General features: G+C 43.1%; 1 protein-coding gene across 16 annotated transcripts in view; it reads left to right on the plus strand.

Moving 5' to 3' along the window:
• CADPS2 (calcium dependent secretion activator 2) overlaps positions 1-26,851 on the plus strand; it is a 347,579-nt gene that overhangs the window by 124,031 nt on the left and 196,697 nt on the right. For all 16 annotated transcript variants that reach the window (XM_083574323.1, XM_083574326.1, XM_083574325.1 and 13 more), the window contains exons 4-6: positions 7,702-7,782; positions 10,173-10,409; positions 18,141-18,262. In XM_083574323.1, coding sequence (XP_083430449.1) covers positions 7,702-7,782; positions 10,173-10,409; positions 18,141-18,262 — 440 coding nt within the window. The remainder of the gene's footprint in view (positions 1-7,701; positions 7,783-10,172; positions 10,410-18,140; positions 18,263-26,851) is intronic.

Raw genomic sequence — 26,851 nt, forward strand, 5'->3', positions numbered from 1 at the left:
GGTCAAAAGCACGGACTTGGGATCACAGAATGCGGTTTGACTAACCAATGGCTCCTGAAGGAGCCATGAATGGAAGATGTTCCTGTGAGCGGGTTCAGGACATGCATGCTCACTGGTTGTTACAAGGCAGTTTCTCCTACCTGGGCGATTATCTTTCCACAAGGGCCAACATTGATGCCAAAATCCAGCATTGCCTGAGCTTTGCCAGTGAGGCTTTCTTCCGATTGAAGTGCAGAGTGTTTGAGGACCGGGACATTCACAGGGAAACCAAAATGCTTCTTTACAAAGCTATTGTACTACCAACCTTACTGTATGCTTGTGAAACATGGACCACTTATAAACGCCATCTCCAACTCCTTGAAAGGTTCCATCAACGGTGTCTCCAAAAATTTTTACACATCACTTGGGAAGACAGGTGAACTAATGCCAGTGTACTGGAAGAAGCAAAGTTCAAACAATCAAAACAATGATTCTTCAACATCAACTTCGTTGGACTGGTCATGTTGTGTGGATGCCTGATTATCGTCTTTCAAAGCAACTACTCTATTTCAAACTTAAAAATGGAAAGTGCAATACTGGTGGTCAACAAAAGAGGTTTAAAGACTCTCTCAAGGCAAATCTTAAAAAATGTACAGTAGTATAAACACTGACAACTGTGAAACACTGGCCTGTGAGCGCTCCAATTGTAGAACAGCCTTTACCAAAGGTTTCATGGGCTTTGAAGACACTCGATCTCAGGACAAAAGGGAGAAACGCGCTAAGAGGAAGGCACATTTGGCAAACCCTCACCGTGATCAACTCCCGCCCGGAAACCTATGTCCCCACTGTGGAAGGACGTGTGGATCCAGAATTGGCCTCCACAGTCACTTATGGACTCACTGTTAAAACCGTGTTTATGGAAGACAATCTTACTTGGTTACGAGTGATCGCCAAAGAAGAAGACAAGGAAATTACAGAAGCTGATGGGCATCTGGGGTCAGCACTGTGCAGACGTGATGTCCTAAGTTCACATTTACTTCACCAAAGTTGTAGCATACTATCTTGATTTGTATAACCAAAGGAAAAGAGGTGCTATAAATACATGCAGATTTAAGGCTGTGTGTGGGTTGTGTGTTTTTTTCCTTCTGAACCTAAGAAGCTTGCTGTGACAGAAGGTGGGAGAGGAAATGCTGCTGTGAGCTGTTCCCCACGTCCAAATTTTCTTGTTGATGCTGCTTTTCAACATAGCAGGACTTGATGCCACAGTTTCAGAGTTATTACCACTGGGCCTTTGGCAATAACTTTCTCTGCTTACTACTATTCTGCCTGGTTTTGTTGTTGTTGTTGTTTTTAAGAGAAGGGTCAACATGTGAATGAAAAGTGCTTTCTTGCTCTAGGTATGAATTGGTAATAATATATAGGGTTACTATTTGCATGTTCAGACCCAGAGAACTCCCCCCTAAATAAATTCACACATGACTCACATTTTAGTTTTGGTTTTTGGCAGAATTTAGGCCACAACTTTATTGATTACAGAAGGTGAGTGGTTTGACTAGTTCCCTGCACCCTTGCAGGGATTTTTACTTATTTATTTTACTGGGTTTCTTGCCCATCCTTCACCTTAAGGTCCCAGGATGGCTTACAACAAGAAAACACACAATTATAAAATAGTTGCAACCATAAAACAAGCTTAAAAACAATTAAAATGGCATTTTACATGTGAATAAAAACAACCAGAAGGCTTCTCCAAGGAAACAGAGAATAGGTTAATGACCATTTATTGTAGTGATAGTTTTGCCATCTTATTTGGTGAACTGATGATAAATTTAATGTTAGGAACAAAATCAGATGAACTTAGGAAACTCAAACTTAACTTGGTTGAGCATGTTACATTGGTCCCAAAAACACCTGCTTTCTAACCTCACCCCAAGTGAAAAGAAAAATGGATATGTTTTCACTTTAATCTCTTCTTTGGGATTCTTAGCATTTATTTGTTTAAAAAACCCACCTTGTGAATGCATGGGGTCTTGATTTGGAGGCACTTACTTGTGGGTGACTATGTATGAATTCTCACATGTTACATTGGTCACATTAACATCAGTCATTTGCCAGAAAACCTTTTCCCCACAGTTTCCAATGATCAGTCCCATAAGTTTGACATTTGCCCATGAAACATTAGCACTTTAACTATATTGCCGCAGATGAGGAGGAAAGGATTCATGGTTTTTTAAAAAAGACTTTTTTCAAGTTACAGATAAATTCTTGATGTTTCAAAACTCTTACGTGTGGTCACATATTTTAAAACACAATATAAAGAAAGCATTAAGGCTACCTGTAGCATATTTGTTGATTACAGTGGTACCTCAGGTTAAGTACATAATTCGTTCCGGAGGTCCGTTCTTAACCTGAAACTGTTCTTAACCTGAAGCACCACTTTAGCTAATGGGGCCTCCCGCTGCTGCTGCACCACCGGAGCACGATTTCTGTTCTCATCCTGAAGCACAGTTCTTAACCTGAGGTACTATTTCTGGGTTAGCGGAGTCTGTAACCTGAAGCGTATGTAGCCTGAAGCGTATGTAACCCGAGGTACCACTGTATTTTTGCAGGGAAGATCAAGGCAATTAACAAACAAATAGTTTAATGTTAATTGAAGTTCAAATTATATCAGTTAAAACACAAGATATTAGGTGAAGATGCATAGAAATGTTACTTTGGTCATTGAGGAGCTACCCAAACATCTGTTACATTATGTTGATGATTTTTGTCACAGGCTTCCTCCAAACTGAAGTACACAACTGGAGAAACTAATTTGCTGGTGTCTTGGGATGATCATCCGTGTTCATTTTAAGCAGAGATTATCCACCCTGTTTTCCATTATTATGGATTTTAGGAGATTAGGCTGGATTAGTTTCATTGCTATGGTTGGTTTAATTAAATCGACAAAGCTGTGTGCTCTGGCGGCGGCAAGAACAGAATAGACTAGGCTAACGTTATGTTTGTGACAATTTTTCTTAAGAAGATCTGTTCTCCTGTTTATACACTTCGTGTGATGAGGGAGGTCTGACACAATAGTAAAATTCCTCCAGAGGTGAAATGCTGGGCTGAATCTCTCATAGTGTCAGCTTCCAGAGAGTTTCTCTCATTGCTACATACATAGCTGTTGTTATTATTATTATTATTATTATTATTATTATTATTATTATTATTATTATTTTTTCTTTATACCCCAACGTAATATTAGAAACACGATAAAACATCAACATTAAAAACTTCCCTAAACAGGGCTGCCTTCAGATGTCTTCTAAAAATCAGATAGTTGTTTATTTCCTTGACATCTGATAGGAGGGCATTCCACAGAGTGGGTGCCACTACCGAGAAGGCCCTCTGCCTGGTTCCCTGTAACCTCACTTCTCACAGCGAGGGAACCACCAGAAGGCCCTCGGCGCTTGACTTCTGTGTCCGCGCTGGACAATGGGTATGGAGACGCTCCTTCAGGTATATTGGGCCAAGGCCATTTAGCGCTTTAAAGGTCAGCACCAGCTCTTTGAATTGTGCTCGGAATTGTGTTGTTTTAGTCACGTTTAGAAGGCACTCAAATGAAAACATTATGTTGTGGTATTTTCTTTCTAGTGAAGTATTTCTTGATTATTATTTTACTAAGTAAAATAAGCCCCACTTCCTCTGTGACGTTCCTGCCTCCCCCTCCCCACCATCTTCAACACATTGGAGAGGGAAGATCTGTCTCAGGGATTGTATTCTAGGTACAGAGACTCCCTATGTAATTTAGAATTTATGATGGGGGAAAGCTTTCATTCAGTTCTCATTTAAAGGCAAAATTACCTAATCTGCACTCTCTGAAACAACACGCAAACTGGAACACCGCCTCCTTCAGAGTTTGCACTTATCCAAATGTTTTCACCGCCTTTCACCAGCTCAAGTAATGTGTGCAGAAATAGACGTGCTGGGGTAAAGCGTGCATTAAAATGCATATGTTAATGAAAAGAACATAAAAGATGCGTTAGATTGAGCCAAGCGGTCCTGCAGATATGTGTATCATAGACAGAATTATACACAAACGAGTATATTCAGAGTAACGTGCATGAAAATGCTGATACATTTTCGTGAGCATTGTCAAAAAGTCACAAACTTGCATGGAAATTTTGGCAACCTGAATTCAGATTGACCAAATGAGAAACTAAGAGAAACAGAAATTGACCGACGTGCCCATCTCTCTTGAGAACCCTGGGTGATCAGGGCTATATTTCAAGTGGGCTCCCTCTTTCAGAACCTCTGCCCCAGTGTATGGGTGGGGCCCATGAGTAAAGCCCCATTCTGTTCCCTGCCCCCAAATGATTCTCATCCCATGAGTAAGAACGCCCAACGTGTGCTCTTGAATGGCAGAATCTATTGATATTTTCATACATCACCAAAATCAAGGTCATCTATAATCTGGAAGGGAAAGTATATTTCCATGTCAAACCAGATTCTCATTAGAACAGGCACCCCCAACCTTCAAGCCCTCCAGATGTTTTGGACTATAATTCCCATCATCCTTGACCACTGGTCCTGTTAGCTAGGGATCATGGGAGTTGTAGGCCAAAACATCTGGAGGGCCGCAGGTTGGGGATGCCTGTATTAGAAGATTCTGCCATATTTGTATTTCAACGATTTCCAGTAATTTTGGTTTCGTTGATGGATGACCTTTGCAGAGAGACAAGGGTGGATGTGACCTCGTTCCTGTTTCTTGATCTCTCTTCAGCATTTGATATCTTTGACCATGTTATCCTCCTGGAAATGGGATTTTGGGGCACTGTATTACAGTGGTTCCACTCATATAATCAGGACCGAGTCCAGAGAGTCGTATACTGAGAAAGGGGGATTGAAATCTTCAGTTACAACCGACCCTGTGTTGAAACCTCTTTTTTGGTTTTTAGTGCCTGAGCTTTGTTTTTGATATCATTCATTTGGCCACATGAATTCAAAATCACCCTTTATGGCATAAAGTTTAAGCCCTGAGAACAAACAAAAAGAAGCAGCTGGATAAATCTCTTGGCTCTGCCTTGTGTGCAATGCCTTTTTTAACCTTTATTTAAGCTGTATGAAAGTCAATATGAGTAAATCAACACAATGCCAGGTGTACCTTTTCAGGAAGATTTTCTGTGTGGCGATTAAAAGAGCTCAATGTATTGCTTAAGGTAAGCCAGCAACGATGTGTTGAATTCTAAGAGATTGAGTCTTGGATCAGTTTGGGTTTACCATGTGGAAGATAATATACAAGAGAGACGTGTCACTACACATCCAATGCTAGTAGCAATATAGGATTCGCACGCTCACACACACAAAGTAGACAACCCACAGCTCTAGCCAGAAGTTGGTTATAAATATATTACATTTTTTTCTAACTAAAGTGGTACCTCTGGTTATGAACTTCATTTTTTCCAGAGGTCCGTTCTTAACCTGAAGCAGTTCTTAACCTGAGGTACCACTTTAGCTAATGGAGCCAGCTGCGCTGCCGCTGTGTTATTTCTGTTCTCATCCTGAGGTAAAGTTCTTAACCCGAGGTACTACTTCCACGTTAATGGAGTCTGTAACCCGAAGTTTTTGTAACCCGAGGTGTTTGTAACCTGAGGTACCACTGTACCCCAGGGCTTTCAAAAGTGCCTTGTGGAAGTTGTGCAACAAGATACTGAGATAGCATTTGCATTACAGAAGATGTTCTTTGAGTATGCCTGCCTCAGGTTTGTGAACTGACCTCTGTTGGCATTCAGATTTCCAGATTCTGAAGAACACAAACAGCCAACAGAATTCTACCTGTAAATTACCTTTAGGGCAGGGGTGAGGAAACCTGTGGCCTTTCAGATGTTGCTGGAAACCAGCTCACCCCAACCCCAGCTAGCATCGCCATTGGGGTATGAACCGCCAATGTTCTGTGAACATTGTTCTGTGAACCGCCCTGAGAGCTCTGGGTATAGCCCAGTATATAAATTCAGTAAATAATAATAATAAGACAATAGTGCAGGGTAGGGCTGGGCGATAACTGGTTTTCAACATCGCTATCTATCACCAGCTAAACGGCGCAATATCTGGTTTTCAACTTTCAATATCTGGTTTTCACCAGCTAAACATTGTGCTATACAGTGGTACCTCTGGTTGTGCACAGGATCCATTCCAGAGCTCCGGTCGGATCCCGAGGAATTCACAACCAGAGGTGCCTGTTCTGCGCATATGCACAGTGCGGTAGAGCGCTTCTGCGCATGCGCGCGGGGGCGAAACCCAGAAAAATACTTCCGGGTTTTCCGCATTCACATCCTGAAGGATACACAACCAGAGGTGTCCAGAGGTACCACTGTACTAATACCACAATGTCTGAAATAAGGATGAAGCTATGTAGAGGCATTGGCTAGCTTCACATTGTGATTTTTGCATCACACACACACACACACACACACACACACCCCATAATTCACAGTATATTGACAGGTCAAAAATTATGAAGCCAATATCATGATGTGGACTGCAGACGGGTTTTGGACAACATATTGATTCATTGCCCAGCCCTAGTGCTGGGATTGTACTATGAATTCATGGTAGATATTGCCTAGCAATCTGAAGGACAGGTTCCAACTGTCCAGGAGCACATGGGACCAGGCTGAAAATCGTAACCTGCAAAGCCACTTGGAGCCAAATACAGGAGACATCTTACTGTATGTGGTGCCTGTTCTACGCTCGGAAAACACTGTGATCTAACAAGGAGCTGTCTTTGGCACTGTGAAATAGAATCGATGGCCTTTGGGGGACCCTTTCAGCTCTAAGATTCTGTTTGAGCTGCTTCTCTGTGTAGCACTTGTCAGAATGGTACTGTGGCAAGGTGCTCCCTGAGGTATTAAACTGAGAGCACTCTTATAACACACTCAGAGTCACATAATTAACAGTGTGTTTGCATTCATATTATAATATCCCCAGGCTCCTTGTCATCTGAGTGTCTTTTTGAGTTATTTTAATTTGTTTATTCTCATCAATGTACTGTGCTTCAGAAATGTATACAGTGAGTTTATATAAATAATCAAGATGTCTCTGGAAATGGCTTTTTAGAGTGATGCAGCTTTAAAAAAAATAATAAGGTAGCACAGCAGTTGTTAAGATCGTACACTCTATAATATAAACAGCCTGTTTGAATTGAAAGCAGAATTCAGCATCTTATTATTTTAAACGCGTTTCTAGTCCTGAAGATAGACATGAAAGCATGTGAGCCATGACTAGTACAATTTTAGAAGCTTGAAGAGATGGGATTGCAGCATGCAGAATGAATGTTTGGTCTTCCGGTTGCTAACAGAAAAACAGTGACATGCAACTGTTCTTTAGCCTGCAAAAAACCCCAGTTGTAGTCTCCAGTCTTTTCCTCAGTGCATTTTGACCTTATTTTACCATGGCATCTTAAAGGCTGCTTTGAATTCAGAATATCACTGTCCAGTCTATGGATCTGCTTCTGAAGTGGCGTTGGCTGCAGCCATTTGTCAAAGGCCACTTCTTTGATATTTAATTCCACCCTTGACCGTGAAATGAGTTTGCAACATTGTGTTTCCCTGTCTTGTTTACATAAGTTGATGATGCACTCCCCCAAGGCTGAATTTTGTTTCGTTGATGCCAATATCAAATAGTGTGCCGTGCCTGATTAGTACTTTATTTTAATATTGTGGTGTGTTCCTTTTTTTATTATTCAAGCTGGACAATGCAGATGAGCAAGCAGCCCAGATTAGACGCGAACTTGATGGGCATCTCCAAATGGCTGACCAAATGGCCAGAGTAAGTCTGGTGTGCTTTTCTTTCTAGCTTTAACGAGTAGGGCATTTCAGTAATCTGTTTAAGGTTGCAATCATGTTCATGAATTCAGGGGGATGTCAGGATGCTCTCAGTGGCTCCCGCTGGTTGCCCAGGAAAATATATAATGATAATGATAATAATAATAATAATAATAATAATAATAATAATAATAATAATGTATTATTTATTATTTATACCCCACCCATCTGACTGGGTTTCTCCAGCTACTCTGGGTGGCTCCCAACAGTATATTAAAAACATGATAAAACATCAAACATTAAAAACTTCCCTAAACAGGGCTACCTTCAGATGTCTTCTAAAAGTCAGATAGTTGTTTATTTCCTTGACATCTGATGGGAGGGCGTTCCACAGGGCGGGCACCACTACCGAGAAGGCCCTCTGCCTGGTTCACTGTAACCTCACTTCTCGCAGGGAGGAAACTGCCAGAAGGCCCTCAGCGCTGGACCTCAGTGTCTGGGCTGAACGATGGGGGTGGAGACGCTCCTTCAGCCAAGGCCGTTTAGGGCTTTGAAGGTCAGCACCAGCACTTTGAATTGTGCTCCGAAATGTACTGGTGATTTCCAACATTGGTCGTATTCAAGTGTAAACCCACTGAAATCACTGGATTTAAGTAACTGATTTCAGAATTTGGTCCTGAATATGAATATTGGATCTTGCTTTCTTCTCCCCGATCTATATACATACAGGGTGGAATTCAGTGTCACTATTTTCAGATGAGGGATGCGGGTGACACTGTGGGTTAAACCACAGAGCCTAGGACTTGCTGATCAGAAGGTCAGCGGTTCGAATCCCCACGACGGGGTGAGCTCCCGTGGCTCGGTCCCTGCTCCTGCCAACCTAGCAGTTCGAAAGCACACCAAAAAGTGCAAGTAGATAAATAGGTACCGCTCCGGCAGGAAGGTAAACGGCGTTTCCGTGCGCTGCTCTGGTTTGCCAGAAGCGGCTTAGTCATGCTGGCCACATGACCCGGAAGCTGTACGCCGGCTCCCTTGGCCAATAAAGCGAGATGAGCGCCGCAACCCCAGAGTCGTCCACGACTGGACCTTTGCTTTATTTTCAGATAGTTCTCTCTGTGCAAGCATTCCAGCTTGACAGACAGAGTGATACTTCCTCCCCATCTCCTGTGAGCTGTTCTGGGGGGTTTCTCTGACCTCTACAGAGCCACGTGGGACGGAGAGGAAGGAGAACCCTGTCATGCTAGCAGAAATCCTTGTATAGGGTTTCTCCGTACGGGGCTGGTTAGATGAATCCTACTTGCATTTCCCCCACCAGCTATTGCTTGTTTTATTTATTCAATTTTTTTATCTTTGGCAATGGAATTCCTCAGTGTTTATCTTGATGTCATTTCCTGCGTGCTCAGTATATCGCAAAAATGGCAAAGGTTGGTCTTGAGAGATTGATGGCGGTTTGTTCAGGTTCATCTCCCAAGTGCCTCTTAGAAATTCAGGTGCAACTCATGACAAAAGAAAGCAATCCTTAATTGTAGCCTTTCCCATCTTTGGGTTCCCAGATGTTTTTCGACAGCATCCCCAGGAAGCATGGTCAATAGTTCAGGATGATGAGAGCTGTAGTCGATCAGCAATGCCTGGGGAATATTATGTAGAATCATACCAAAGGTCCCTTCCTAATTTCCTGAAAAGAAAGGTTTATGGGGAGATCTTAAGGACCGGCTAAGTTTAAGTCACTTGCTTGTTAGCGAAGAATTTTAAAGAGCTCTGTCTTCAAGTGCAGTGTTTTGACTGCAGATCTTTCAAGGGCTTTACAAGCATGCAGCATGTTTTACGAATAAAATATATTAATTTAAATAAAATCACTAATGCTGATTGTTGTGCAATGTACGGATTATACTCCATGCTTGGTATAAAGGATATAATATGCCATCTATTGGGGTTTAAGCATGTTCCCCGTCTAAACATGGGCTCTAGGTGGTGGCTGAGCTATCAGGAATATGCTCCCTTAGGCCACAATGCTGTTCAAAAGGGGAGAATGTTTGGAATTAAGGTGCAAATAGAGCTTCTTTAGTGAGCCCTTCAAAACTGAGCAACAGAAAATAAACCTATTGAAGTATCTCTACAATTAAAGCAAAATTACTGGCACTGATGCTGCCCAGTGTTAAAATGTGAGTACAAGGGAAGGAAAAACCCATTACTTGCACGTCAGCAGGAAACTGGTTGGGGGAATCTTAAGTGTTGATGCTGACCTTTAAAGTTTTTATAAAGTATGTTTTCATATTTATGTAAGAGCAAATACCAGGTAAGAAGGCTTATGTTGATCCGAAGAGGTTTTTAAAGTAACGCATGCAGTCACGGAATAGTAACTCACGCTCTGAATTTTTAAAAATATTTTTCAAGGAAAGAAAATTTCCAAAGTTCGTATCGAAAGAAATGGAACACATGTATATAGAAGAATTGCGGTCTTCAGTGAATTTGCTCATGGCAAATTTGGAAAGTCTTCCAGTGTCCAAAGGAGGCCCGGAATTTAAATTACAGAAGCTAAAGCGATCGCAGAATTCTGCTTTCATGGACCTGGGAGATGAAAGTGATGTTCAGCTGTCGAAATCTGATGTGGTGCTGTCATTCACGTTGGAGGTGAGCATGCATATCATGTCATACTTGCTGACACTTTAATTTGCTCTTTGATATTCTAAGGCAACACTATGTGTGCAGCCCAGTCTTCAGCTGGCAAACACTCCATTGGAAATTTTGTGAAAATGTATGCAAGCCTCTGCTATTATTGGTGGCTAAATGCATAAGAAAGGTTTCAGACTGTCGGGTAAATTTGGCTGGTGTAGCTCCCTTTTGTGTAAATGTCATGTTACCTTTTCCAAGGGCGTAATTCTAACTAAGGCAACACAAAAGAATGATGATGATGATGGCTGGATCATATCATAAGTTCTTCATAAATTATAATATAATAATTTATTATTTATACCCCGCCCATCTGGCTGGGTTTCCCCAGCCACTCTGGGTGGCTTCCAACAGAATATTAAAATACCTCGGGTTAAGAACTTAATTCGTTCTCAAGGTCCGTTCTTAACCTGAAAGAGCCAGTTCTTAACCTGAGGTACTACTTTAACTAATGGGGCCTCCCGCTGCCGTCGCGCGCTATCTGTTCTCATCCTGAAGCAAAGTTCTTAACCCGAGGTACTTTTCTGGGTTAGTGGAGTCTGTAACCTGAAGCGTCTGTAACCTGAAGCATCTGTAACCTGAGGTACCACTGTACAATAATCTATTAAACATAAAAAGCTTCCCTAAACAGGGCTGCCTTCAGATGTCTTCTAAAAGTCTGGCAGTTGTTTTTCTCTTTGACATCTGGTGGGAGGGCGTTCCAGGGGCGGGTGCTACTACCAAGAAGGCTCTCTGCTCGGTTCCCTGTAACTTGGCTTCTCGCAGCGAGGGAACCACCAGAAGGCCCTCGGCGCTGGACCTCAGTGTCCGGGCTGTACGATGGGGGTGGAGATGCTCCTTCCGGTATATCTTCATAAACACATCTTTCCTTGTTTTCCTCTTCTTGCCCAGTACATCAGTACCTGTTCAAAAAGAGCAGGAGGTATAACTTTACCACTTGAGGTCACAGGTAGCCCATGAAGGTGTACCAGTGGGAAACAAGCACCTTAGGGTGAATGGTAGGCTAAAACCTCTCTCTCTCTCTCTCTCTCTCTGGTTACGCATAGATATGATTGCTGTGCTGAGTATTTTCCATCACTTCTTGCATGTGTGGCAATCCCACACCGTTCTCCTGCACAGGTGGAGGGCAGGAGAATTTCCTTGTAATCACACTGTGCTTTGGAAAGTCCTTGGAGCATTTCTGAAGTGCAGTACAGACCTCCCGCCCTCCTCCTGAAGCAGAGTACAGTGGTTTCTTGGTTCTCAAGCTTAATCCATTCCAGAAGTCCGTTCCAAAACCAAAGCATTCCGAAACCAAGGCATGTGTTCCCATAGAAAGTAATGCAAAATGGATTAATCTGTTCCAGACTTTTCAAAACAACCCCTAAAACAGCAATTTAACATGAATTTTACTATCTAACGAGACCATTGATCCATAAAATGAAAGCAATAATCAGTGTACTGTACTGTAAAATAAATAAGACAGTATTGTAGATGATACACATTTAAAAAAAAAAGTTCTTACCTGCACTGATGATAGTCATTGTTTGGATGGGGGGCTTTTATCCATTTCTGCAATCACACAATCAATAAATCAGTAGCTGAACTGTCCCACACAGCCACAAAAACAAATCAACTGAAAAAGCCTCAAAAAGAAAAATGCAAAATAAATAGCAAAAACCAAAGCGCCAAACTTAATCTGTTCTGGAAGTCCAGTTGACTTCCGAAATGTTCGAAAACCAAGGCAGAAGCTTTTGATTGGTGCAGGCGCCCCGGCAACAGTAGCCGACAACCGCATTGGACATCTGGCTTCCGAAAAAGTTCAAAAATCGGAACACTTACTTCTGGGTTTTCGGCGTTTGCGTACCAAGGTGTTTGAGAACCAAGATACCACTGTATTGTCCTGACCTCTTACGCTGCCCTTTGGACGTATGCCGAGGTTAGAGAACGTTTTTGCTGCTATGCAATCTTTTCACCAAACGAGGAGGTTTGTTCTCTCCCATTTCTCACTGCCACAACCACTGGGCCATTTCAGCATGAGAAGCAGTTCAGATATTCTGTCTCTGAATAGCTAGGCTCTGAAGTGGTACCCTCCTGGAAGCTTGCTAATTCTGCATTGTGTACAGAATTACGCTCTAATTCAGCCAATTGTCTGTTCCCAGTTCACTGCTATGGCCACTTAAGAGATTTTGGAATAGGAACATATACAGCCTTAAGTGTAAACTCTTGTCGCTTCCTAGCAAAGTACTACACGCACTACATTCAATTTGTGATGATATTAAGACAGTGTCAGCACAAAAGTTCTCTCCTCGCATTCTTCCCTTAGGTTTGAGGAGAATATCATAACAGCGGATTTTCACTTTTTGAAATATGGCAACCCTACCCAAGTGTCTAAAATAATCAGGGCGGAGGAGGCCAAACATGGAGCAGCTTCAAGTGTTCAGCTGCTGCTGCTGTGGAGGTGAAGGGAAGGGGTTAAGGGCTTAGGAAGAGAAAGCATCAAATGTGGTAGTGGGAATTAGCCATAAGTGATAGCCATGACCTCTTATCACAGTGTTGATACGGTTTTTGCTTTGTTTTTGGTAAATAGGTCTTGTGGGACGTAATCTTTTAAAGGAAACACAAGCCTTTCTGCAGCACCCCTGTATTAATATGCAAAGAGGAATCCACTCTTACCATTCATCAATCCAATATATATATCTCATTTACCGTATTTTCCCTTGTATTGGACGAGGTTTTTTGACACAAAAATTATGTCAAAAAACTGGGGTCGTCCAATACACGGATAGTGGCATGGGGGGAGACGCTGCTGGGTGCGGGGAGTGATCTGGGGGCGCTGGCTGGCTGGAGCGCAACTTCCCTCGATGCTGCTGCATGAGGGAAACACTCCCTATCTGTGGGCGGGAAAAGATCTAGGGAGTGTTTCCTGCCCGCAGCTGCTTTGAGCCATCTCCCCTCATTTTCTTAAAACTGAGTCCCCCAAAAGGGGGGGTCTAATACATGGGGGCATCTAATAGATGGGAAAGTACGGTATATCAGAGTGTCAGAAGTTGCTAGGCAGAGTGTATCAAAACTGCTGTCCTATCAGGGATTAAGTTCTGATGGGCACCATAGTAATGTTTCATAAGGAGACGGCATTGTTATTTCCCAGACATTCCCACCACAGATGACAGCATCCTTGCAAGGGGGCATGGGGCGACTGCTTCACAAGCTGGCTGTGTTATGTGAGGATTTTATTTACTGCCCTTTGAATCAAAATTGTTGAAAGCAGTTGTAGGGGTAGCTTTTCCATAATTACGAGCTTTGGTTTCTGACCGGTCTGAATTGAGAGAGGCAACACAAAAACCGTCTGTAAGCCAAAAAGAGTGTAGTGGGGTGTTTTGGGTTTTTTGTATCTTAAAGGTAAAGGTAAAGGGACCCCTGACCATTAGGTCCAGTCGTGACCAACTCTGGGGTTGCGGCGCTCATCTCGTGTTATTGGCCGAGGGAGCCGGCGTACAGCTTCTGGGTCATGTGGTTAGCATGACTAAGCCGCTTCTGGCGAACCAGAGCAGCGCATGGAAACGCCGTTTACCTTCCTGCCGGAGTGGTACCTATTTATCTACTTGCACTTTGACGTGCTTTCGAACTGCTAGGTTGGCAGGATCAGGGACTGAGCAACGGGAGCTCATCCCGTCGCGGGGATTCGAACCGCCGACCTTCTGATTGGCAAGTCCTAGGCTCTGTGGTTTAACCCACAGTGCCACCCGCGTCCGACTATCAAAATCTTTCTTTTGTTAATAAGGAAGAATGGTTTAGGAGACAAATGCTCTCTCTAATTTAAAGGGGAGAAATGATCATAACATAGCTTTGTTGTGTGAAGAGAAAGCCAGAAGTCCTTTAGAAATAGGATCCTTCTGTTAGATTTTCATTTGTGCTACAAATGTGAATGTACATAGTCTTATTAAGTCGGTGTTCCGCAAACCTTTGCTACCTAGACTGTATTATTTAGTACTCTGGAATAAAATGGAAGGCATGCTTCAGTTCACACCCAGAGAAACATAAAATATGTCAATTTGCTTCCAGAACAATATGCTAAGATCTTCCATGCAACTGCCCCTTTGGGCAGGTTTTTGGATAATGGTGATGCTTCTGAGACCCCCTCCTTCACCTGCAGTTGGAGCACAGACTGTTTCTGGGGATAGCAGTGGACTCTGGGCCTATTTCCACTTGTATACTTCTGCACATGTTGACTATTACATATCCTGTCAACACCATTTTGTCTGCGTGTTTTGCTTAACCAGTTTTAAGTTGTGCTAAATACGTGTGTGTGTGTGTGTGTGTTTAACAAAATTGAAATATTTGTGCAGTAGTGTTTAAATGAAAAGTGAAGTCATTTAAAAATAAATAAATCTGCTTTTCTGGTCAGTATTCTTTTAGCACTGTGTTTTAAAAAATTGGGGGTAGGCAATACAGTGGAACCTCCGTTTTTGAACGTAATCCGTTCCAGAAGACTGTTCGACTTCCGAAACATTCAAAAACCGAGGTGCAATGGGCGGTTGGCAAATTGCATTGAGAAAGATGAACAACACGCAGTGGAAGCCGTTTGACTTCTGAGGAGCGTTCAAAAACGGAAGCAATGACTTCTGGGATTTCGGCGTTTGAAAAATGAAATGTTCATCCTTCGAGATGCTTGAAAACCGAGGTTCCCCGTATTTTAATTCTAAAATACATTCACCTGCCTCAGAAAAACAAGTTAAGTAATTACATAAAATAGCCAATTGGGAGTGCTCTAATGAATATTGTAGACTCTAGTTTTAAAATTGTGTCCTCAGAACTATCTTCTCTGTTCCTGCATGGCACCTTGTCCATGTAATTCCAGACTGGTTAAGTAGTATTGGGAGTTGCCTAATCCAATGATCTTTCCAAAACTGGCAAGGCATAGTTCATCCTATTTATTCATGTGAACTGAAGCTGATAGCAGCTTTATCTGCGGTAAATGAGCTAAAATGTCTGTGAAGTTTCCCCCAAAACTGTGAGTAAGATGTAACTGTTCCCTCGAGAGAGAGAGAGAAAATTGTCTTAGATGTTTTGTTTGTTCTTTTCCTCCAATTCCTTAGATGTCAGACTGTAACAATGATGTGCCACTTTCCACTCTGGGAAATGCGTATGCAAGTTGGCCCACTCAACGTGCACATTTCTGTTAAAAAGAAGCGGGGGTGGGAAGAGGGGGAAGGAGGAGAAGCTTTGTCCGAATAACATCAGACACTTGTTAGGCTTCAGAGAAGTGCATGTGATGGAAAATCACATGCATAGCCAGGTATTAGTTAGCAGTTGCTACTCCGGAAAAAGACAAGCTATTTAATTCAGGAGGCTGCTTGGCACGGGTAGTGCTGTGGGTTAAACCACAGAGCCTAGGACTTGCCGATCAGAAGGTTGGCGGTTCGAATCCCCGCAACGGGTTGAGCTCCCATTGCTCGGTCCCTGCTCCTGCCAACCTAGCAGTTCGAAAGCACGTCAAAGTGCAAGTAGATAAATAGGTACCGCTCCGGCAGGAAGGTAAACGGCGTTTCCGTGCGCTGCTCTGGTTCACCAGAAGTGGCTTAGTCATGCTGGCCACATGACCCGGAAGCTGTACGCCGGCTCCCTTGGCCAATAAAGCGAATGAGCGCCGCAACCTCAGAGTCGGTCACGACTGGACCTAATGGTCAGGGGTCCCTTTACCTTTACTCCGGAAAAAGACAAGCTATTTAATTCAGGAAGCCGCTTGGCTCTTCAGCACTGGGAACTGCTGTAGCAAATGCAAAAGCAGAGCCCCCCAATTCTTACATCCATCCAGAGGCAGACCTACAGTAGAGTAGTGAAACTGGTGCTTTGGGCAGTTGGGCTAAGAGTCCACTTTGCACCTAGCCCATTTTGTGGTGGTGCATTTTGTGGTTCATGTTGTTCTTCCGCCATGCTACTGAAGCCTTTTGCAGAGCGAATGCATGAAAAGGCAAATAGTTCTTCCTCTCTGTGAGCAGTGCCATTTTGGTTTTTGGCTACTGTACCTTATTCCATCCCAAAATTGAAAACAAGCCTTAAAGGAAAATCTGGTGTTGGGCCAAAGTATCACAGAAGTAAGATGAGGTGGAGTAATGACTGTATCTCAGTGATACATGCTGAAATAAAATTAAACATGGCAATATCCGTATAAGTTTGTGTCAAGCACTCAACCTCTTCACTGGTAGCAGGCTGGATCCAAAGATGTTCCCTTGGGTGCTTTGACACATTTCTATCAATAAACTTGTATATCATAAGAGGTTCTTCATGTGCACCCATTCATATCCCTGAAGTTCATTAACAGCACAAGTATTTCTCAGAACCTTAGTGTTAAGTCTAACTAGTTTTTCAAATTTTTATTCAAGGACATCACTGGTGTTGAAGGATTGCATCAAGTTATGAAAAGGGAGATTAGCTTCAAAACTTCACATTTTTTTAATCCACTCCTAAAATGTTTTTGAGCAACAACATGGGCACAATTGATAAACTAGTTTTTGTTGTTAAAGGTGAACTACACACTCAGAGCAACCCACTATGGAAGCAGTACAAAGGCCATAAAGTGTTTTTTATATATTAAATTGCCTTTTGGCTTTAGATCTTGAAACTCTATTGTTGTGTTTTGTGTTTTTCTGCACAAGTGCTATAGAGTTTGCATCTTAAAATGGAAAATACTTGTTTTGTCCTAGTTTGGTAGCTTAAAAGCACTTTGCACAAAAGAAGCTCAGAATACAATTTTGTATGTTCGCTGTACAGTTCAATAATATAACAACAACTTCAGGGTGTCGTTGGTGTTCTCTTTTGCATACCACTAGATTAAAGGTAAAGGTAAAGGTACCCCTGACCATTAGGTCCAGTCGTGACCGACTCTGGGGTTGCGGCGCTCATCTCGCTTTGTTGGCCAAGGGAGCCAGCGTACAGTTTCTGGGTGATGTGGCCAGCATGGCTAAGCCGCTTCTGGTGAACCAGAGCAGCACACGAAACACTGTTTACCTTCCCGCTGGAGCAGTACCTATTTATCTACTTGCACTTTGACGTGCTTTCGAACTGCTAGGTTGGCAGGAGCAGGGACCGAGCAATGGGAGCTCACCCCATCGTGGGGATTCGAACCGCCGACCTTCTGATCAGCAAGTCCTAGGCTCTGTGGTTTAACCCACAGCGCCACCCAACGTATCGACCACGAAGGGACTCGAACCCTCAATCTTCTGATCCGAAGTCAGACGCCTTATCCATTAGGCCACGCGGTCACCACTAGATTACATTAGATTAAATGCATCTTTCAGGATTGTAGACATAGCCTTGATCTTCAGATCCTTGCATCCACCAAACAGATATTCTTGTGCTATCGATGTTCACAGTTCTGATCAATTGTTGGATTGGGCTTCATCCTAGAAGGATAACTGTCAAACCGTACCTGATAGGCACCAAGTGCAGACCCAGTCTAGTACAGATCACAGTACACACAACCATGTATGCTGTGTATGTTTGCTGCTGCTATTTTATTCCAGAGCACCACTTAGAATGGAGGATTATCTGCACACATAAGCCTGCTTCTGGATGCGCGACGTATAAAGTTCGCATTTTGTATGTTCTGAGTCCTACTTTTTTATACTTGATGATAATGTGGTAACATGTGTACTGCTTTTGTTTCAAATGGTTGATGTTCATTTGCTGTGTCTTGTTTTCGTTGTTCAGATTGTTATAGCAGAAGTCCAAGGCTTGAAGTCGCTTGCTCCCAACCGCATTGTTTACTGCACAATGGAAGTGGAGGGAGGAGAGAAACTCCAGACAGATCAGGCCGAAGCATCGAGACCACAGTAAGTGTCGCACCGGGATGGTTATTCACAAGAAATGTGTGCTCCACATGGTGGAGAAACTGTGCCCCAAAGTAGGCACCATTTTTTTTAAAAAGAGGCAAAATAGAAGCTTGCTTGTTTTTATTGATGTTATTTGGGGGCAGGCAACCTGCTGCTTTAGTAGTAACTATAGTCAAACGTACAGTCAATATCAAACCTAGATGGCATCTTAAAAAGCGGAGACATCACCTTGCCAACAAAGGTCCGTATAGTTAAAGCTATGGTTTTCCCAGTAGTGATGTATGGAAGTGAGAGCTGGACCATAAAGAAGGCTGATCGCAGAAGAATTGATGCTTTTGAATTATGGTGCTGGAGGAGACTCTTGAGAGTCCCATGGACTGCAAGAAAATCAAACCTCTCCATTCTTAAGGAAATCAGCCCTGAGTGCTCACTGGAAGGACAGATCGTGAAGCTGAGGCTCCAACACTTTGGCCACCTCATGAGAAGAGAAGACTCCCTGGAAAAGACCCTGATGTTGGGAAAGATGGAGGGCACAAGGAGAAGGGGACAACAGAGGACGAGATGGTTGGACAGTGTTCTTGAAGCTACCAGCATGAGTTTGACCAAACTGTGGGAGGCAGTGGAAGACAGGAGTGCCTGGCATGCTCTGGTCCATGGGATCACGAAGAGTTGGACACAACTAAACAACCAAACAACAACACAGTCAAATGTATATCACAAGCTTGGGAAGGGCACACCAGTAGAGCATCTCCATTCCCATGTCCAGTCCCTGATATCTCTAGGTAGGAATTGGGAGTGTCCTCTTTGTGATTCAAGGACCCGCCACCGGCGTGGGGATGAGAAAGACACATGGACACAGTATATTAGGTTAATGGGCTAAAAAAGGCCGCAACTTTATTAATTACAGCATGTGAGAGGTATTGGCTTAGGCATAGCATAAAACAACAGAGCGTGACTCCACCCCCTCAGGGAGGGGTGAGTCTAACAAGGGTTATCCACCAGTGGGAGGAGCCTGTTGATGCAAATACAACTGAAAGCTCCCCCTGATGTCACCGGGGGTCGTGCCGTGGCCCTGGCCACCAGCAAGGGCGTCAGACAGGATCCACAACCACCGGATTCCTTTACCGGAATACCCATAAAGTGGAGGGGTAGGCGATGGCCACACATTGCCCTCCAATACACAAACATATTCCAATGCCTAACCACCACCCGAGCCAAAAGAGGCTCACCGCCAATACCCTCACAGCTGCAACCAATCCCTAAGGCTTCTGATGGTGTCGGCCAGCCAACTATCACTGCTGAGATCCGAAAGGTGAACACCGTCATCATGAAACAAAGACAACTTGCTGAACCGGATGTCAGCATCCAGAATCACATAGCCATACATACAGCGCAATTTGCGTGCCACCACACAATTTAAGAGTTTCCTGGATTTTTCAATGACCGTAGGGCTATGGGAGCCTTGCCAAACCCTTCTCTTCAGAAGGTTGGACCGTCGAAAACCAGCAGTGGAATGAAAGAGAAGTGCGGCCGCGGCCACATTTGAGCGGCAAAACCCTGCCCCCAGGCCTCCACCAGATTGGTTGGCTACCTGGGGGCGTGGCACGGCAGCCAGGTCAGCTGGGCAGGGGCTGGAACGTGCCCTGCCAACACGGGAAACGGCTCCTGCTCACAACTCCTCCCCTCTGTAAGGAGGAGAGGCTTTCTATAACCCTGGAGAGCTGCTATGAGCCAGTACTGAGAGAATACTGAGCTACATGGACCATCAGCCCAACTCTGTATAAGGCAGCTTCCTATGTTCTCACTTGCCATCCTGTCTGAATGTTGAAATGTTTCAGAACTTGTTCTCGGGGTACCACCACCAGAGACAAAGTGAATGGCAAAATGGACAGGGGGAACTTGTGTATTGTAGTTAATCAGTGCATTTTTTCCCATGTTTTCACTTTTAAAGCCCTATACGGCTTAGGACCCTCGTACCTACGGGACCACCTCTCCTGGTATGTCCCACAGAGGAACTTAAGGTCTTCAAATAAAAACATCTTGAAGGTCCCAGGCCACAGAGAGGTTAGGCTGGCCTCAACCAGAGCCAGGGCTTTTTCAGCTGCGGCTCCAATCTGGTGGAACGCTCTGTCACAAGAGACTAGGACCCTGCGGGACTTGACATCTTTCCGCAGGGCCTGCAAGACAGAGCTGTTCCACCAGACCTTTGGTCAGGGTGCAGCCTGACTCCGTCCTTTGGCAATCTTCACTGAACTTTAGCTTAATGGTTGCCATCAATTTGATTTTAATTAATTTTTATAATGAAATGTTTTTAGTATGTTGCACTATTTTATTGTTGTTAGCCGCCCTGAGCCCGACTTCGGCTGGGGAGGGCGGGATATAAATAAAATTTATTATTATTATTATTATTATTTTCCACTGACCAGAGATGCTGCGGTTATCCCTTCATTAGCTTTAGTTTGGAATCTTACCTTAAACGAATTCAGACCAGAGTCAAGTTTTATAGTCTGATAAAGATTCTTGTCCATTAGAGGATAACATGTGAAGCCAAAAGTTTTTTATTAAGATTTGATAACCAAGGCACTATTTGGTTACAAGAGAGAATAGGTTTGCAGTTTAATAATATGTTTGCACTCAGTGCATTAAAGTATGTGTGAACCGTGCAACTGATGTTTCTCCAGTCTAAAAAACCCCCTCTGATATAAATGTTTTTCTAAACTCAAGATGCGCCTTTTCTAGGTTAGCAGGAGGGTGAACTGGGGAGGTTCAGCATGTGCAACCAGTTTATAATTAACGCTCCATAATCAGTCCTGACAAAGCCTACTTATCCGCTGAACATCTTCTAATTGTACGATCCACTTATTCCAGGTAATATTTGGAGAGTACAATCAGCAAAAGGACTTGATGATTCCACCTATCATTTGAAGTAGAAAAGCTGGCGTACGGGTAGATAATGAAGTGTTTATTTGGTTGATGTGATTGACCTCTGGGTTGCGCAATTTTCTTCAGAGGCCTCTCTCAGCTGTTAAAATGTCATCCAGGGTCTTTTGCAAATGTGTTTTAAGAAAGACCGATAAAAGTTTTTCCTGCTCCCTAATGGGCCCTGTAAAACAATTGGAAAATTGTAGTCAACAAGCTCCCAGACGACAGCTACAAAGCAGGCACTTGTTCAAAACAAACACAAAAACCCCTTAGGAAGTTTTCTAAGCACATACATAGGATTATGGACAACTGTATTAAAATTACTGTAGACTGAAACTTTATTCAAATGTTTCAGAAACAGCTTTTTCCAATTTTATTTTTTATGTCGATTTTATTAAAGGTTTTTTTAACATATTAAACAATAAAATCCAAACTCATTTATGAAAGAATAGTACAAATGAAAATATCAAGAGAATCAGAAAAAATAAGAGGAAAAAACAAAAGAAATAGAGATAAAAGAACACAACCCTTTCTGTCAACTGTTAGTACGTCCATTGTTTATATTATTTAATATAAACCCACCAATAAATGTTTCTGGCTGTAATTAAAATTTCAGGTTTTGGTGCTACTCTGCTAAGTGGTATTTTCCCCCTTCTATGTCCAACCTTCCTCTTTCGTTACTCAAAAAGTTCAAAATGGCTTCTCATCAATTAATTTAACATATTTCCAGATTGTATTACTCCTGATCTTGTGACAAGCTTCTTTTTCCCCCCTTCTTTTTTATTTATCTTTTAAAAAAAGAGTTTCACCAAATCTGAGTAATACCATAGTCCATATTCATTGCCTGTTAAGTCATATGTCCCCATCCTGAATTTCTGTGTCTCTTACGTTTTAGATGTCTTCTAGCACTTCTGCTTGTCCTCCTTTATCACAGTATTCTCTACTCTTACTGAAGGAGGTCCTCCTCAGCTGCTCTCAGAGGTCCTTAGAAGCAAAGATTCCAAAGATTGAACTTGGAATCTTCTGCATGTGGTGTTCATAAGCTCTTCTGTTGCGTGAGAGGCCCCTTGTTTTATGCAGGTTATCCATTCTTCTGTGATTACTTTCCGTTTAGTGGCAACTGAAGTGTCAAGTCAGGGACAGGTAGATCACATTTGCCTCTGTTAATATAACTGGAGAGCAGCATTCGGGAAAATAGTACCGGAACAGCTGAATGTTGAAATGTTCAAAATGGCTTCGGAAAGCTAATATAAATTATAACCTTTTTCAACACAATGGCTGCATTCCCTTTGGGGCAGACTAATGGTGGGCAGAAGCAAAATTAGGCAGATAAATAAATATGAATTTTAGCTTTCTACGGGTGGCACTGTGGGTTAAACCACAGAGCCTAGGACTTGCCGATCAGAAGGTTGGTGGTTCGAATCCGCACAACGGGGTGAGCTCCCATTGCTTGGTCCCTGCTCCTGCCAACCTAGCAGTTCAAAAGCACGTCAAAGTGCAAGTAGATAAATAGGTACCGCTCCGGCGGGAAGGTAAACGGCCTTTCCGTGTGCTGCTCTGGTTCGCCAGAAGCGGCTTAGTCATGCTGGCCACATGACCCAGAAGCTGTACGCTGGCTCCATCAGCCAATAAAGCGAGATGAGTGCCGTAACCCCAGAGTCGGTCATGACTGGACCTAATGGTCAGGGGTCCCTTTACCTTTACCTTTACGTTAGGCTAGTTTTTACACCCAGTGCCTGCAGGCACCAAGATGCCCTCAGTTGCACCCATAGCTAGGGGGTCACAGACTGTACATTTGTTTGTTTAAGTGTTTGTGTGTGTGAGAGAGAGTGTATCTAGCCCTGCTAGAAAGAAAGTTACAAAGCAAAATGTGCACGTAACCTTCTAAGTACCCTTTCTGTATGAAGCGCTAATCTGGCTGCTCCAATCTGTCAGTGTTTTTAGTTGGTGAGTAGGGTGGTGTATCGATACATTAGTTGGTGATGTATCAATACATTGCCCACAATCAGTTTGAAGTCCACATTGTGATAACGGTTTCATAATATTTGACACGGTGATATATCGTGAATCACAATGTTTGTGTGTGTGCTATGTAAAAAAATTGCGATATGGGGAAAACCATGAAGCTGATCATTGCTTCTCTCGTGATTCCTGCCCCATTGCGCTGTACTATAAAATAATAGTTGTAACAGTATTAAAGGTAAGCTATGTAAGTAAGTTAATATTAAAGGTAAGTAAAAGTACCGTATTTTTTGCTCTATAAGACGCACATTTTCCCCTCCAAAAATTAAGGGGAAATGTGTGTGTGTCTTATGGAGCGAATGCAGGCTCCTTGGCTTCAGTGATAGCAACGCAAAGCCTCCGAAGCGCAGCGGGAGCGCTCCGGAGGCTTCGGGTTCCTTTCGCTGAAGGGTAGGTGCCCCTTCAGCTAAGCAGGAGGAGAAATGGAAGGGGCGCTGCGCAGAGAGGGGGAGATTTTTTTTTTCTTGTTCTCCCCCCTAAAACAAGGTGTGTCCTATGGTCGGGTGTGTCCTATAGAGCGAAAAATACGGTATATCTGTATTAGAACCCTAAGTAGTAGCAGTTGCCAGGACATTACCCCGTTTGCCCCTACATAGTTACATCCTTATTTTAGACATTATGATATTTTGTTGTATCATGATGTTTAGCTGATGATATATCATGATGTTGAAAACCAGATATCACCCAGCCATATTGGTGAGCGAAGTCAGAGAGCTGTGATTGATAAGCAAGTTGTTTGGATAGCTGACACTAGGAATCGCTGGAGTCCTAAAGAGCTGTTGTTTCCTCCTCCACTTTTGTGCACCTTCCCTGCTTGTCTTATTTTCTAGTCCTTGGAATCTCCGTAGTTTGTTCTTTCTTTCCCGCTAGCAACCAGGATGCATCTTTTCTGCAGTTTGCTCATCTGAGATCAGGTAGTCCCTAGAAATTACTTTCTGCAAATACTACGACACAGTAAGTGTGGGTGGATGTTAAAGAATCCCTTCTCCCTGCAAAATGAAAATATGAAAAGTCTGCAACGATGCGTAGGCAAGTCCTGTTCTGCAGGAGCTAAAAACCAGATATACATTTAGAATCTATGGTACCGTATAGTTGACTTACATTGCAATGGTATGTATGTTTACTCAGAAATAATTATCTCCATGTTTAATAAGGCTTAGCACAGGTAACTGGTCAGAGGATGGCAAACTAGATTTTGGTTTAGGGTTGGCATTGGGGGAAAACAGTTTTCTTCTCCCTTTGAGCATTGTATGGCAGGCAGACATTCAACAGATTATGCCTTTTCTAGCAGGGAAATACAATTATGGAAAAGCTTTGCCAAGATTGTACAGCTGTTTAGTTTTATGCCGCCATAGAATTCTAGGCTTTTGTGGTATATGTTTAAAAGTCACTCCCTAAGCAGCACACAAAAAGCAAGGCAAAGAGTCTGAAGGCACACAGAGTCAAGGGAGGAGAATAGTTGATACAGCCAAAACACAAGAATCAGATTGCAAAATACCTAGAACAAGGTACTGGTGAACAGAAATAAAAGGAGCCCATTTTTAGGCCATGTTTTCTTCAAAACATGGCCTGAAAATTCTTCTTCCACATTTCCATTCACCCAAGAGTGTTAATGACTGCAGCCATGTTCAGCCTATCACTGAAGAATGTCTGGCCAAGGAACTGCACATGAAGGTCCCATCTGGTAGAGAGCAGAGAGAGAGATAAATGAGGGGGGAGAACAAGAGGAGGATGACAGGAGGAGAGAAGGTGGAGGGAGCCAAACGAGGGTGAAGGAGCAAAAGAGGTGGGTGATAAACGATAGAGTTGAAGAAGGGAAGTGACTCACTGATCACAACGCTTCTCATAATCTGGAGTGCACAATGGTGCACAACATTGCAGTTTCTCCATGGGCGACATTGTCCACCACTGCCATGAGCAGCCATGTTGTTTGAGCCATCAGACCAAGCCAGCATGACCAATGGACAGGGATTATGGAGTTGTACTCCCAACAGAAACTGGCTATCCACAGCTTCCCCATCTTTGCTTCCGACTGAAGGGGCAGGAAGGAACTAGCCAAATGCTTTATTTGAGCCCAGAGCAAGCAGTGTGACCAATTGTTTCTCTTCAGGTAAACTGGGCTTTAATAAGAGCATAAAGCCCATGTAAACAAATATAGTTCATTGATTTGATTGATTGGTTATATTTCTATGCCGTTTTTCATTCAAATGAATCCCAAAGCGACTTACAAACAATAACTCACAATAACATGATGGAACATAATAGAGCATTTGGCATAAATCATATAGAATAATTAAAACAGGACAGCTGCATGTTCCTGCATTGCAGGGGTTTGGACTAGATATTATAATAATAATATTATAATAATTTATTTTTTCTATCCCGCCCATCTGGCTGGGTTTTCCCAGCCACTCTGGGCGGCTTCGAACAAAAGATTAAAAATACATTAAAACGTCAGTCATTAAAAACTTCCCTGAACAGGGCTGCCTTCAGATGTCTTCTAAATGTCATATGATTGTTTATTCTTTGACATCTGATGGGAGGGTGTTCCACAGAGCGGGCGCCACCACCGAGAAGGCCCTCTGCCTGGTTCCCTGTAACTTCACTTCTTGCAGTGAGGGAACCACCAGAAGGCCCTCGGCGCTGGACCTCAGATTATCCCTTCCAATTCTTTGATTCTGTTAGTGCAACAATTACGATCTGTAAAACACAACAACAACTAAAAAATAAGCTGAACATCACTATTAAAGCAAAAGTCACATTATAAGATTAACAAATCAAGACAACATTTATAATCTATAAAGCAGTATTAACAAAATAAAAGCCAAAAGATAGATTAAACACTGTTAAGTTCATATACACAGTCTCCACACCAGAGGTGCCATCTTCTCCAGAGGATCGAGGGGGCCTGTGCGCAATGTCATGCGATAATAATAACAACAACAATAATAATAATTTATTATTTATACCCCACCCATCTGGCTGAGTTTCCCCAGCCACTCTGGGCGGCTCCCAATCGAGTGTTAAAAACAATACAGCATTAAATATTAAAAACTTCCCTAAACAGGGCTGCCTTCAGATGTCTTTTAAAGATAAGATAGCTGCTTATTTCCTTCACATCTGCCACCACCGAGAAGGCCTTCTGTCTGGTTCTGCAATGTCCTGAATGTCACGCCTGGTACCCTCTGAACATTGAGGGGGACTTCCCCCCTCAAAAGTTCAGGGGGAGCCACCATGTCTCAGCCTGCAGGAGCCAGCCCCCTTGCTCCACACACCCATGACTCTCAATCTTTCACTCTATTCAACTCATTAAAATTCACATATACATAATACCCATGGTTGCAACTCCATTCTGAACGTTCCTCGGGCTGGAGGTGGGGCAAGGCAGGTGGAAATAGCCTCTTAGTTGCCATATGAAGGTGTTTCAGTGTCATTTTTACCATGCTGTAAATGGGACATGGGTGGCGCTGTGGGTTAAACCACAGAGCCTAGGACTTGCCGATCAGAAGGTTCGGCGGTTCGAATCCCCATGACGGGGTGAGCTCCCGTTGTTCAGTCCCAGCTCCTGCCAACCTAGCAGTTCGAAAGCACGTCAAAGTGCAACTAGATAAATAGGTACCACTCTGGCGGGAAGGTAAACGGCGA

This window comes from Podarcis filfolensis (assembly GCF_964270895.1).
Source record: "Podarcis filfolensis genome assembly, chromosome: 10".
In the NCBI taxonomy this organism is placed as follows: domain Eukaryota; kingdom Metazoa; phylum Chordata; class Lepidosauria; order Squamata; family Lacertidae; genus Podarcis; species Podarcis filfolensis.